Source organism: Sprattus sprattus (assembly GCF_963457725.1).
Source record: "Sprattus sprattus genome assembly, chromosome: 13".
In the NCBI taxonomy this organism is placed as follows: domain Eukaryota; kingdom Metazoa; phylum Chordata; class Actinopteri; order Clupeiformes; family Clupeidae; genus Sprattus; species Sprattus sprattus.
In genome coordinates, this window is record NC_137911.1 from 25,208,489 (window position 1) to 25,223,192 (window position 14,704).

Here is a 14,704-nt window from a genome sequence, read left to right on the forward strand (position 1 = left end):
GCTGACTACAAGGTTATCTTAGTTGGACAGATTTATTTTATTGAGAGTGTTTTAGGGCCTTATTGACCGACATTCAAGATATCATTACGACATGGATGAGTAACCACAAATTATTGATTATTACACAGCATGTATCCTGTATCAAAGCATCCTATAACAATCACAATACCACGTAACAACAGCACTCATTACTGTAGTTAAAAAAGCACAGCCTCAAATGTCTATGAGACACCTCAGGTGAACTTTTACTCATTCCTTCAACTCACTTCACTGCTATGCCCTATGTATGTTATGATTTGTCAGCTGTCCCAGTGAAGACATAAAGGGCAAGAAACTCTTCCTTTAGTTTACCTTTTGTATGTAATTTCCTGTGATGCCGAAAACATCTTTCATTTAGTTCAAGTCTCAGAATGCAACTTTGATTCCTTTACAATAATGACATGTCTAAAGCTGATGTAACGGCTTTATAACGGCACATTAAGATTTCATGAACACCATACAAAAGCTGAATATGAAATGGCTCTGGTCCTGAGTGTGGTGTGGATCCACTCATTTTAGACTCTTCTATCTGGAAGTTAAATTGGAACAGCACCTACCAAATCTAGCGATAGCTTCCCATTCAAGCACACTCCTCTTAGTCAAAAAATGAAAAGATGAAAAACATGAAAAGATTTCAGACCTTCCTGAAAACAAGAGTAAAAAAAGCAACCTAAAGTTGTATGCTGTACCACTGTCACTCGGGAATGCGTGTGTGCGCACACTTTATGTGTTAACACAAAGTGAGGTTAAGCTCGTGCCTCAGTCCCTCTTCCATGTGTGGCCTTGTCGAATGTAACTCATTCAGGGCGTTTTGGTTGACATTCTGTACCATGGAGACAGACACACTTGGACTTCAGACTAGTTTACCATTGCATAGCAACATCCATAGTCGTCAGTGAGTACATTGGTTGCTGAGATAACAAACAATACTGAGTCTGGGACATTATCATCATAAACTAGCATTTGGCGGAATTAATCTAATTGACATTAAAGTGAGCAGGATAGTGTTGAAGGCATGGCATAATAATTACCAAAAAACGTAAACGTTGGGTAACTCACTGTTCTTAATAGTAATTAATGATTACTATTTACTATTACTGTCGCTACATTAGAGACAATCGGACTGTGTCCACCCTGTCCTAGGAACTAAACGTTATCAGGGATGTCAACGCTGATCTTTCTGGACCTTGCTAGCAATTGACAAGTAGGCAACACTAGCGATAGGCTAATGTTAGCTTTAAGCTAGCAAGAGATCATACTAGCCATCTTCTGCTTCAGATTACCGTTACGCAATTAAAGCTGGTCATCATTCTTTATTTGTTTAACTTAACCGTTAACCTTGCGGAGTGGAGTCTAAACTCCATTTTTGAAAGATGGTCGTTATGTGTACTGGAAAAGATAACTAGCTGGCGAGTGTGGTTTGACTAGTCGATTGTGTCCGCTTGTTGAGCTGATATGCGTTGCGTTGCTACCATGGACATTATGCCTATGGTTGCTACACAGCAGATGTAGGAATGTGCGTTGACTCTCGCCTGAAACACACGGACCAACGTTGTCTTCCGCTTTTCTAATACTGATGCTAAACATTATTATCGTGAAAAATATCAGTATTTTATTATAGCGCTGTCCGTTAACATTACGCCAACTTCTCCTAGTCTCATACATTCATTCGTATGCACAGAACACTCAGCGAATCCTTGCAAGCTATCCTTACCTTCGTTGCTCAGTTCTTGATGCAGAAGACGCTGGATGGTTTAAATCCCCCTATGAGTGTATGATTCGGGACTCTAAAATCGATCGTAACGCCATAGCGGATCGTTTTCAATATGGAGTGGAGTCAATCTCCGTTTTACCGCAGCATGTTCTGGCATTTGAATTAATCGCCTATGTGTGGGTTTAAAATGCGTCCCTATCTTCGTCTCCTTGTCCTCACAGCATCTCGATGCTTGCTGCGGACCCGTGACGTGATTACTCTCCAGAACTACCTGCCTGCGCGCTCGTACACGATACTATCCACCCTCGCAACAGCAAGTCTCATGAACGCGCACTCGTACGATTCACTATTTCTATGCGATTCACGTCCCTCATTTTACCCGCTCCAACCACTCGTTTAGGACGATTTTCCATAACAATCATATTTATAATGTGGTTGTAATAATGTTTCGCAATTGTAAACATTCGTAGACGACCTCATTATGTATTGACTGTTATATTTAAAACGCAGTAGTTAAAGCAAACAGGCTATCCGATTCCTGTGTGCCAACTCCTGTGTATGAGGTTCCATTCGTATGAAAATGTTGTCTATGCACACTATCTACGTCGACTAAGCATTCCAAAAAACACTTGGCTGTATCTTTTCAACTGTATCTCAGTCGTGACATAACTACTTTCACAATGTATTGTTTCTACTGCCGACCATAATGCATTAGATGTAGGCTTATGTGTTAATGTGTCAATGTGATTTAATCGAAGCACACATGGAAATGGAAACTTTGTGTGGATCTCATGTAATTCATTCAAATACCTTCTCCTACATTTTCAAGACAATTTAAAAAGAAATCGCTTCTGTATGTACCACCTGCACTGGGAAAGTTCTTTTTTCAAAATTATAGGTGTTTTAATTAATGGTAGGCATGGTGATGGCACCGTGGAAGTCACTATAGGTGATGAATCATCCGTGTCTTCAGATGGCAACTCTCGCCTTCGTTGTAGGGCCCAGGTAGGCATCCTGAACGCGCCCTTACGCAGTGAGTCGATCTATGTGATGACGTATGTCAATGCTGACCTATCCAGTCACACTCTCCTCTTCCCTGTTCCATTTTCTGAAAGGGGCATTAGTAGAATAGGGCTGGAATTTACTTGAAATTTGCAATGAGTCAGTTAGTCGATACAGCGGTAAAGACCTCGGTCAATGTCTTGTCTGGACACACGTGTTTACTGAGTCCGTGATTTCACCAGTTGCGGATTTTACAGAGCAATTCTGTCCTTGCAAAGTCACTAGAGCCATCGGTTCGCTTCTCTTTGCAACAAAATGCTTAGGCTGTTTGTTGTCTTGGTTGTATTCGGATTGCTGTTAGCGTCCCTTGCTTCCTGGGTGATGGACAGCTATGACACGACTTTACACCTCAAGCGGAGTTTGGGTCAGGTCAATGTTGCTAAGACCACCGGGCCTCCATATCCGGGTAGTGAACTGAATAACATATTTTGGTTTGTACAGGTGAGTTGCTAATACAGCGTTTGTCTTAGGTCAAGTAACATGACAAGCTGGGTTAGCTCGCTTGTGTGACAGGTGGCGTTCTTGTTTGCCGCCCCAACTGTATACACTAGCCTACTGTAGCCTACTCTAAAATGAACGAACGGGAATTAACTTGGCTGTATATTACCAATCAGTGGGGAAAAGCTGTTACACGTGGGTTAAACGGGTGGGTACTTTTAGCTGTATGAAGTGCAGTGAGTGTCAGGGTGACTTTGGACAAGATTTGTTTTTTTTTCAAACTTTTGTTTAAAGTTTAACCAGGCATTGCAGAAACCTTTAATACAGTTGTCATCGCCTGGCCGAATGTAGTAACTGACAGCCAGTTAGGACACCTGACACCGGTCAGTGGATACATTGTGTCATATTGGTCTCGCTGTGCGCAATATGCTTGTGCCTTTGCCTTAAATGAGTCAACCGACATGGAAGTTTGTGACATTGTTTGTTGTCTTGGATGGAACCTGATTTCTGCTCACTCACACAGGTTTCCGACATTCATATCAGTCGCTTCCGTGACCCACGCCGCGTTCCGGATTTTGAGAAGTTTTGCACTGAGACTATTGACGTAATAAAACCTGCTATTGTGCTGGCAACAGGTAGGGGTCAACTTTCCTTTGTAGCCCTTTATATGGACTTTTATGTGAAGTGGCCTTTGAACATTATCCAGAATTTAGATAAATCGCTTAATGTTTGATATTCATTCATTTACTAGGTGATCTAACAGACGCGAAGACAGAAAGTAAAGTGGGTTCCCTCCAGCATGAAGTAGAGTGGCAAGCTTACCACAATGTTTTGAAGAGGTCGCATGTTCTGGAACGCACCAAATGGATTGACATTCGAGGAAACCATGGTGAATGCCTGTCATTTACTCACGATAGCCACGGTTGTAATTGCAGTGTGTTTATTGGGAAGCGGTAATAATGATGTATTAAACATTCACGAGTTACACTCTTGCTACCGGCTCAGAAATCTGTCATTTAGTTGTACGCGTTTCTCAGCAAATGGTATACAACAGGGAGCAAATAGCGCCATATCAGCCCCGCATATATTCAGCTGCTCTAGTGGACAAAGGCCAAATCTCACATATTAACTGATAAGATACTATGGGTAGATGTTCATAACTTGGATGAGGAGGAGATTATACTGCCTTTATTGTACACTGTCACTAACTTTCTCAAGTACGGAGATTGCCTACTGAATTACGTAATGTAATGAAAAGATTACCTCACTGCTTATTTCTCCAACCTATCCTGTTCTCTGCAGATGCTTTTAACATTATTTCTCTGGAGAGTGTAAACAATTACTACAGGTCAGTGGAGACTCTTCCCTGCATCACTTCCTACCATTTTTGTATTATCAGGGGATGTCCATAGACTCCATTTGAGACGTTACATTAGATTATTACACACATAACTTGGATTTTAATCGGATTTCTCGTGGGGCAATCAGAGTAACATTAGCTGAAAATGGGCTAGAGCTTAATGTGGTTTGTTGTTTCCATTTGAATGGCAAATAGCTTTTGAACGGGTAATTGCTTAGTCCTGTAACTCTGTTCAAAACCTGAATTCTGTTATTCTATCTAGACCAATATGATGGGAAGCTTCTTTGTATTGCTGTGTTTTTCTCTGTGTGTGATTTGCTAACACTGCTTACTGTTCTACTTTCTTAGAAAGTACTCGGCCATACAGAAAGTGGGGTCATTCCACTACGTCCACAGGGCTCCATTTGGCAACTACTCCTTCATCTGTGCAGATGCTACCCTCACTCCTGGACCCAAGAGACCCTATAATTTCTTTGGCATTCTTGGTGAAGTATGGAACTACTAAGATACATGATCTACTTGTTAAGTGTGTGATGGACATTATGCTACAGATGTAGGTTTTTTAAAAATATTTTTTATTTTATTTCGATTCACGTAGGAAGGCTGTAATTGAGCACCGATACATTGACTCTTTGAAAGGAGATATTGTGAGAAGCTCAAAAGCTATTCCATTCTGTACATGGAAAAATGTTATGCTGTCTCAGGTTTTTCAGGAAAGCCTAGATAATGTCAAGGAGTGAGATTCCTGTTCCACTCTTAGTGAATTATGTATGCCTAGATTCAATTATTGATTGGGGAATTGGAAATTAATTTATATGTTTTAATTCAATTAAAATGTATTTTTCTGGTGCCTGTTGAAGAATATGCAATCTGTAACCATTCTGTCAGGGCCAAATGAAGCAGCTGGCGACATTTCGAGCAGAGAGCCATAGCAGCAACCAGACCATCTGGTTTGGCCACTACACCACCTCCACTATCATCTCATCCTCCCCAGGCATCAGGGACTTGATGAGGTGACAACACGCAATACAGTTTGCATTCACTTACTGAGAAAGACTGAAAGGAGGCTTTTCTTTTAATTGAAAATCGTTCAGTTCATCGGTAAAACTTTATTTGAAAAGTCCGCCTACAAAAACTTTACAGACGGTCTGTTAAAATCCAAGTTCAGTCTTTCTAATTGTTCACTGAACATCACCTTATTCAGTAAGTAAGTCAGTCAGTCAGGCAGTCAGTTGGTTAACCAGTCAATCAAGGTCAACTCCAACTAGTCATATGGATTGCATTAAAACCTCTGCTATAATGTTACATTGGTTTCACAAGCTGGATTACTTCTGGTCTCAAAAGTCTGTAAAAAGTTGAATACTATATGTGATCACATTACCCTTGATGGCACATGTAAATGAAACCCCTACATGATGAGCTGATCTCAGTTTTATGACCAGAGACAAAAGATTGCAGCTGTGTACATCACACCCTGCTGCTAGTTCCCACTGGTTACACTGTGTTCTGTACCCTCCCTGTAGTTCGGCTGTGGCATACCTGTGCGGGCACCTACATACTCTGGGGGGACTGATGCCAGTCCTGCACAGCAGGCATGCCTCTGGCACACTGGAGCTTGAACTCGCGGACTGGATGGAAAACCGGAGGTGGTTATTATGATACTATTCAGTCTTTCAAACCACTCAGTTAAGAAAGAGGTTCACCGGGTTCGCCTTAATCTCCAAAATATTGATAGTCAACAAAAGGTCTGATTGGCGGAATCCTTCTTTCATCTTTTTGTGTTAGGTATCGCGTGCTGGCTTTTGATCATGACCTGCTGAGTTTTGCAGACGTGAAGTTTGATGAGTGGCCTGCAGTACTCATCACCAACCCGAAGGAGGCGCTCTACATGAACCCGGGGGTTGAGCCTCTGGACCGAATTCGGAGCTCCACACACATCAGGTGTTTCCTCTGTGTGTGTCTCTCTTTTACCCTTCACTCTCTGCACGGCCAGACTTCATTACCTCATATAACATCATACTACACAGTTATGTATCTCACAGCACGCTCAAATGTTGCCTTTGGCAGCACAATAAAACTCACTGTCATTAATGTTCAGTCTTCACCAAGCTAGATGTGTTTTTACCCCTTGTTCCTTGTTTAGTCCCCTTATGTCAGGGGTCTCAAACTCAAATTACCCAGGGGCAGATGAGTGTCCAGTCTAGTCATTGGGGGGCCAGATTTTATGGTTAACGTTGGGGTGGCCCATTTAAATCAATTGAACTTTTTCTTTTTTTTAAATCAATCGAACTTGGCGGGCCTGATAAAATTGCTTGGGGGGCCGGAATTGGCGAGTTTGAGACCCCTGCCTTATGTGGTTTTGCTCTATCGTATTGCATCCTACTCACATGTACCGTCATGTACTCTGTGGCCCCTGCAGGATCCTGGCGTTTTCTGTGGCCCCCATTAGGGAGGTGCACGTCACTATCGATGGCACTCCCTGGGGGATAGCTTACCCAGTTGGGGGTCCGCTCTATGTGGTGCCCTGGGACCCCTCCGTCTTCAGCAGCGGCTTACACACAATATCCGTGATGGTTGAGGTAGAAAATGTCTCTCAGATTTACATTCTTTATCCCCTGATTAGTTAGATACATTCATCTGAATAAAGGTTTTGTTCTTGATGCCTTTGAGGGATTTGGGTTTTTAAGTGTCTGGTATGCAAAGTCCTGCAATGATTTATTTGGGCTATTTACAAGAACAATGGCCTTGGGGGAACATACAGTATACCTCATTTGATGAAGAAGTAAATGTGAGTGAAAAATTGTGCAGGCTCCTCTATTAACATTGCTGATTCTTTGGCTGTTGAATCTAGGGCAACACTTGCTCACAGACTGTTTCCGTAAAGCTTGCCTGTGCTGTGTGTTAGGATGCAGCAGAGCGTGTGAAGGTTCAAGAGCAGCAGTTCACCCTGGAGGAAGACCTGACGCCCAGTTTTGGCTTTTTCCAGTCTTTTATTCTTCTCACTGACCACTACATCCTGGTAAGACCTTTGCTGCATTACAAGAACCAGTTTGCTACCTAGTCACAATCACAGCCATTTGTCAAAGCACAAACTTGCTTTCCAACGACAGTGTATACTTAAAGGAGTTATCTGTAGTCCGAGTCCGGACACCAAGCATTTACAATTGGTGTGCTTTCCAAATTCAGAACCTTGGGATAGTGTCTCTTCCCTCCCCCTCTTCCCCAGACACGAAGCTCACACAGGTTGCCAGGTTGAGAACACTAAACCTACTGTACATAGCAGCACAAGACGAGTTCAACATTAAACTTTCACAATGGCAGGCGACGACGAGTCCTACAATATAAGTAGATTAGCTGAATTTTTTATACTCTGTCAGTGTCTGCAAGATGCATGGCTGGCTAGGTATGTATGTTAGCGGAAGCTAAGCCTGTTATCATGAAAACAAGCCCACTGTTCTGAAAATAAGGCTACACACTGGAGTTTGAGTTACTTCTTTCCAGGCCCCAATAATGATAACATATTGCTCAATGGAACAGATAACGCATAAGAGTCATTCCACGCCAAACGTACCAATTTGAAGAAATGTCCCCACTCGACAGTCTCAGATTTGGCTGAAAAAATGTAAGGTTGTTCATACACCTCTCAATAGGTAGAGTCCCAAATATACACTCTCTTCCAACAGTTTTGTCACAAAAAGATGTTTTAGGAGGGAGGGGGTGCCTGTACTAACTTAAGACGCTTTTTGAGCGTTTTCTGAAGAGCCATTTTCAAATTGCTATTACTAGAGATTATTTAAGCTAGCTCCTTCAAACTTTCTAGGGTTAAAATCTGATACCATTACTTGAAGAATATGGACTTCCAAGGGTGTGGCTTGGGTATATCAAAGTATTTGGGGTGCTTGAATTTGCACGGATATTTTACTCTACGCTTTGTTGCAGCATCTTTGAAGGCCTGTGGTCGATCATGTTCATTTTATGATTTAGTTCAGTAAATGTATCACATACTGGTCTTTTAATGATGCCATATTCAGTGCATGCTGGTCCTTTAATGATGCCATATCCAGTGCCATGGAAGGAAAGCCTTGAGTAAACCCATACTGTATAGGAAAAGTAATGGAAGCTGTCAATGTGAGTTGAATTCAGGTCTGAGTGTGGAAAAATGGCCAGTGTTGTCCCACACTGTCTTTTGCCACATGCCAACAGGAAAACAATCAAGGCTGACTGGCTGTATTAGCTAGGGTATCCCATCATGACTCCACCAGTGAGATTGTTTGTGTGCTTATTTGTCCTTGTAGGGACGTGTTGGATTCCTGACTCTTGTGTTGCTCAATGTTGGTCTTCTCGTGGTGTGCAGATTCCAGCGCGTTCCAGTGTGCAGAGGTGAGGCCGCAACCAAGTAATCAGTGACTACAAGCCACGTGTACAACACCTCCACAATCCAAATGAAGGAACTATGCTTCCATGTATTATAATCTGAACACTGTGGCATGTTTCTCTTTACAACCAGTATTCGCTCCATCTCAGTGCATGTTCACTATTCTGCAGGTATATGTAAATAACAAAGCTACCTTACAACAAGGCTTTCTGAGAAACAAAGCCCCTAGACTTGAGAAATGAGAAGGGGATATGTGGTAGGCACCCATGTTTTAATCACTTTATCTCTGCGGTATTTGTTATCCTCAGGTTTTTTATCTCCGGTATACACATCTCTGCACCTCGTCAGCAAAACAGACCTGTTCTTTTACTCTCTGCTCCTCTTCAACCTATGCACAGCACTAGGTGAGTGTGCTGGGACTACAGGTGCCCATGTGGGCCAAAAACTGTCTGAGATTAATCAAGTGCAAATCAAAGCGGATAAGAGAGAACCCTTTTATGAGACTCACTGCTCTAGGGAATCTCCGTCCACAGACGGCTTGTCTCTTTGAAGCCGCTGTCATAAAGGTGGATTTGGTCAAACAAAAGTGTGTTTGTTCACTCAACAGGTTTTATTTTTAATGATGCCTTTTGAGGGAGAGAGAGCATGGCTTTGCATAAAGATTCAACAGCTTCTCTGACTAGAACAGAGAAAGCCTCAGTATAAGTATTAAGTCTAACAGGAGAGGGGTATTAATGACAGAGCTCAGATTACACACTATGGCCTTTGAGTCGTACCCAAAACATCCCAATCCTTATTATTTAGAAACACAGAGACAGAAAAGGCACATTCAGGAGCGCATAGATATCTACTTAACCTACCTCTTATTCTAAGGAACATGAAGGCATGTGAGTAGAATAATAAGACATTAATATGTATGGATCATAATACTTCAGTTCTGACTGGAATCTCTCTCAAATAGCTGCCTTATGAGTTGTCTGTTATTCTTGTCTTTTTTGACAACACAGCTTTATTGTGTTGTCTGACGACATATTGTCTCTGGTCCTATTTTCAGGTCCCTGGTTCATCGGTGAGGTGATTGACGGACACAGTGGTGCTTGTTTTGCGTTTGGAGTGTTTGTTGACGGACACTTCCTACAGGGCAGCCTTACCTACGTTGTTGGATTTTTCCAGGTGAGAAAGTCTTGTAGGTCATTTAGCTGTCTGTCATGCGTAATACAATACCATAAAGTAGATACAGTAACCTCAAACCTAGTATGTGAACATATCATGGGATAAACCTCTTTTAGAAGATTATGTAGACACTTGTTTCCTGCTTTTAATCTATCACTACCACAATCTTCTCTTTTTTACCTTTTTCTCCCAAAGCTGGTCTTCTTCAACATCCCTCTCAACTTCTACCTTTGCTGGAGCCTCCACCTGCGCTCTCGTGGCAACTCCCTCAGCTCGCACTTCTGCCGTTCGGGGTGCCGGAGCTGGACGATGCTGGTGCACCTGGGCATGCTGGCGCTGCTGCTGTGGCAGGCCTACTCCTGCTACTTCCTGCTGGAGGCGTACGGCGTGCTGGCTTTCTTCCTGTCGCCCGTACGCACCTGGGCGCTGCTGCTGGGCCTCCTGCTGGTGTACCGTGCTTGGAAGGGCCCCGTCCCCAACCTCCACAGCCACAGCAAAGCCAGCCTGGACTCCTGACCCTGAGTCATGCTAATGCTAACAGGCCGGTTTGGACTTGGACTGCATTCATTCGAGCAACATCCTAACCTCCACAGTAATGATGTTTTTTTTTGGAAGGATCACTATTATTTCAGATGTTCAGGTGCCAATCATTTTTTTCTTTTTCTCCTTCTCTGTCGTCCCTGACAATTATTTGTACTGTGACTGGGTCCTGTACTACTGTGGTCTCAGTCTGTTGAGCTGAGGTCAATCATTTTTGATGATTCCAGGGTTAGGTTAGTGTAGGCTTAGCTGTCACGTCGACAAATCATACCTCTCTAAAACAATGGTTAGCTGATTTACTCCCCCTGTCCTAACCAATGCCATTAGTCCGGCCGGTCGGACTTGTACCTGGTGCCAACGCATGGCCAACACTGCCAACCAACTCCACTTACAATCAACACCTCTGACAATCTCTCCCAACACACACTTCTCTGACTTTCAGTGTCAGTCAGACTTACATTGTCATTCTTATGCGTTTCTTGAATCAGCAGAAATTGGGTTAAATATTCCAGCATATATTGGGCTTTATCATGTACGTGTGTGACAATGTTTGCCAATTGACCCTTCCCCAAACTCCGCCCCCCTTAGCAACGTTTGGTATATCAGTCAAGCATTCACGTTTCCCAGGTTCTCAGCATTGGTATGAATGGGGTGGCAACATGTTTTCAACCGTGTCAATTTCAGCTCTACCCAAAGAAATCATAAGCATTTTTTGGAAAAACAGCAAGATCTCAGATCGAAGCAGGCAAAAGGTCTGCAATATGCTGATATAGGCTACAACCACGACATTACATGCCGTGTTTGTAGACAGACAAATGCTAAGGCTAACAGGTTCATTCCAGCTTTGTTTATTTGTTCTATTATCTACACAGTCGCCGCTACGCAAACATGTAAGGTGGTAAAACTGAATCGTATTTTAAGCAAGGGTTTTCTCACGTTTTCGATGCAGTGGGCAGATTTTAGCGACATAGCTTCTTGGAACAAAGTAGGTGCTTCTGTTTACGTTGCTGACATTCAGCTGATGGGGGGGGTCGTCTACATTGTTTGATCCACAGCAGGTATTTCTCTCTCTGGGTCTTGGGTTTCGGGAAGGGATAAAATGTTACCCCTCCCTCCAGCCTTTTTGGATATCGACTGTCAGAATTACACACTCCATAAGCACAACGTTTCATTTTCTCTTCTCGAGCAGACGTCTCTCTCATTGACTTCCATTCATCAAAATGGCTCGCTTGACTGAGGTCCCGAGCTTAGTAACCGTTGCTATGCTATGATTGATCAGTTACCGTTTTGGGGAGTGGTCGCGGAAGGGTCAATTGAAGAACACGTCTTTGGTGAATTTGCAGTGTTTCTGTATTTTTGAGCCAATTGGTTATGAGGGTATTGATGTTTTATTCCCTAGTGTTTCTCCCTTAGCAAAGACATTGCCATGTGCCGTGAGATTGGCGTGGGGTAAAGACTTATGCTAGTTTAGCGTTCCTATTCTGAGACCTTTCTTTAGGGGAGACACATTAACTAGTAAAGGTACAGTGTGTAGTTTTTAGTAGCATCTATTACTAGAAATGGAATATAATAGTAAAAACTATGTTTTTATTAGTGTATAATTACATGTTACTATGAATTGTTGTGCTTTAGTTACCTTAGAAGTAGCCCTCGTGTCTACATAGGGAGCGCGTCCTCTTACAGGGAGTCCGCCTTGTTGCATCGCCATGTTTCTACAGGGGCCCAGAATGGACAAACCATAACACTGGCATGAGATGGGGCTTTTCACGTTGTTATGACATTTGATAGACACTACTGTAGGTACTTACACACTTGTAAAGGGAATGGTATTCAGCTGGGTGCAATTCAACAGCCTCACCACTTGATGGCACTAAAAACTACACCCTCACTTTTAAGAATTTTGTTGGTGGATATGTTCATCAGTAAAGTAATTATTCAGGTCTTACTTAATAAGTAATTGCTTAGGGATTTCCAGTGGCAGCTCTACATTTAATTTTCAAGGTTTAAAGTGAAAGTCCCTGAAAAATCATAAAATAATAAATGCATTATTTTAAATTACCAAGATCAATTTAATGACTATGGACAGCAAAATTCAAGTTAAAGTGTAACTGCACCCTTAAATGTGTTATAAACTAAATGATATGACTGTACTGTATCATTGCGTCTGTTGATATTGACAAAATTTACATTTGTATAAAAATCTGCATTTTATGGGTTGAAAATGGCTCAACACGCCATCTACTGTTTAAAATCATCCTGAACCTTTTAAGGCTGATGCTGACGTAGAGTCAACCGTATGGGACTTCTCTATGTCATGAAATGGGCGGCCCACTCCCCCCAGCCCCCACCCGTGAGTGTGAGCCTCATTGTCATTTGCTGATGGCGACTCACAGGAGTTTACGCCTTTCCCCTATCGGCCTGTTGCCCACTTTTAAGCATTTTTCCAAATTACGTAGTGAGTGGAGTTACACGTAGAGCTGGGGGTGAGGTTACACTTTATTCACTCCCTACAGGGTGGCATCCTAACCCAAACGGTCCTTCCGTGATCTACCCTACGGAACATTCATCTTTTTTCTACTTCACAGCAACAATAGTTGAACAGATTCAAACGATGCAAGTGTCGGTTGTTTTCTTTATGGGTGTGACCTGTGGACAATAATGTAGCAAACTTGTTTTATGCTGATTTCAAAAAACAAAAAAAAAATCTTTTAAAAGCTTTGGTTGGCATTGCTTTGAATTAATCGTGAGAATAATGCACTACTAGGAGGCAGGAGAGAATGGGCATTCAAACAAAGGATCTCCCTCCATTTTGAAAAGAACCTATGTTTTCCAGCCTTCACCTGGTGACACGTAGCCAGAGTAAGCCCAGAGAAGCATTGTCTCCCCTGAAGCAGGGTGAGCAGTCAGGTCTTTTCATTCTTTTTATTTTTTTTTGCTGTTTCATGTCAGTCTTTTCAGCTGGCATTTCTGCTGTCTCAGGAATGTAGATGCTGTCACTTGGTAAGCTATTGGCAGTCTCATGGATTTGAAATCAATCAAATTTGGAATAGGAGGCTGTTGTTCTTTCACTTTTTTAGAAATATTTTAATTCATGATAGTAATACGTATCATGCGCATGGAATGACTTTCAGGTTTTATTTGTGTTTGTTAAATGTGTCTTGTGGTGATGAAAATAAATATGAATGTTTTACCAACTATAGTTTTAATGAAAGTTTTTATTTTTCTTTATTGAAAATTATGTATTGGCTAGATCTTCCACAATATGTATTCTTGTCAGTTCCTTTAGGTTTATACTGTTGGTGGATGTTTTGATGAAAATACAAATTCATGTTTTTATAATTTATTATTGTGACTGAAAATAAATGGGTTTTGACCACTGATGGGTTTTCTTATGCACCTTTCCTGTGTATGGGGATTTTTAGTTGGTAAATGGGACGTCTATATCAGTGTTGGTCTTTTTAATGACCCATCACTTTCGCATCATAATCTATATTTTGTCCGTGCATAAAACCCCTTTAAATGAAAACCTAACATTTTGCTCTTTCCACAGTCTCTTCTACTTATCTGATATTTACGGAGGGGGAAACTGCATGGAGAAGGGTCATCTTCAGTGTAGTTTTGAATAACAGCGTATGTCAAATGACTAACTGTAACTGTAATGTATGGACAACTTGCCGTCTGTTCAGTGTTTGATTAGACCAGGGGTCAGCGACCTAGAGCTCTTTAGCCCCTCTCTAGTCGCTCATTGGCATTGACAAAAACAAATATGGAAATGACTATACAGTTTTTTATGTTTGTTTAATTTATTGTTTTACATTTTGATCACTTGTAGGCCTAAAGTCAGTCATATTTACATTATATGCACATTTTCTCCATCTGGTGTTCACTCTGAGCAAAACTACCAATGAGCAAATAACTTAGGGCCTGATTTACTAACAGGATTGCGCCCATTTCTGGCGTAAAATAGCGGTCGTAAACATAAAACGGTATTTACTAAGGGGGC

The 14,704-nt window shown here is 41.9% G+C and overlaps 1 protein-coding gene across 1 annotated transcript; it reads left to right on the forward strand.

Annotated features, from left to right (window-relative positions):
• Positions 1–3,070: 3,070 nt before the first annotated feature.
• Positions 3,071–13,928, forward strand: tmem62 (transmembrane protein 62; the record flags this gene model as incomplete). Its single annotated transcript, XM_080849714.1, has 14 exons — positions 3,071–3,256; positions 3,777–3,888; positions 4,005–4,142; positions 4,556–4,601; positions 4,962–5,103; positions 5,502–5,626; positions 6,137–6,259; positions 6,399–6,554; positions 7,033–7,192; positions 7,519–7,632; positions 8,909–8,993; positions 9,297–9,392; positions 10,043–10,161; positions 10,357–13,928. The coding sequence occupies 14 exons, from the start codon at positions 3,071–3,073 to the stop codon at positions 10,675–10,677; spliced, it is 1,923 nt and encodes a 640-aa protein (XP_080705840.1). The 3' UTR covers positions 10,678–13,928.
• Positions 13,929–14,704: the final 776 nt, after the last annotated feature.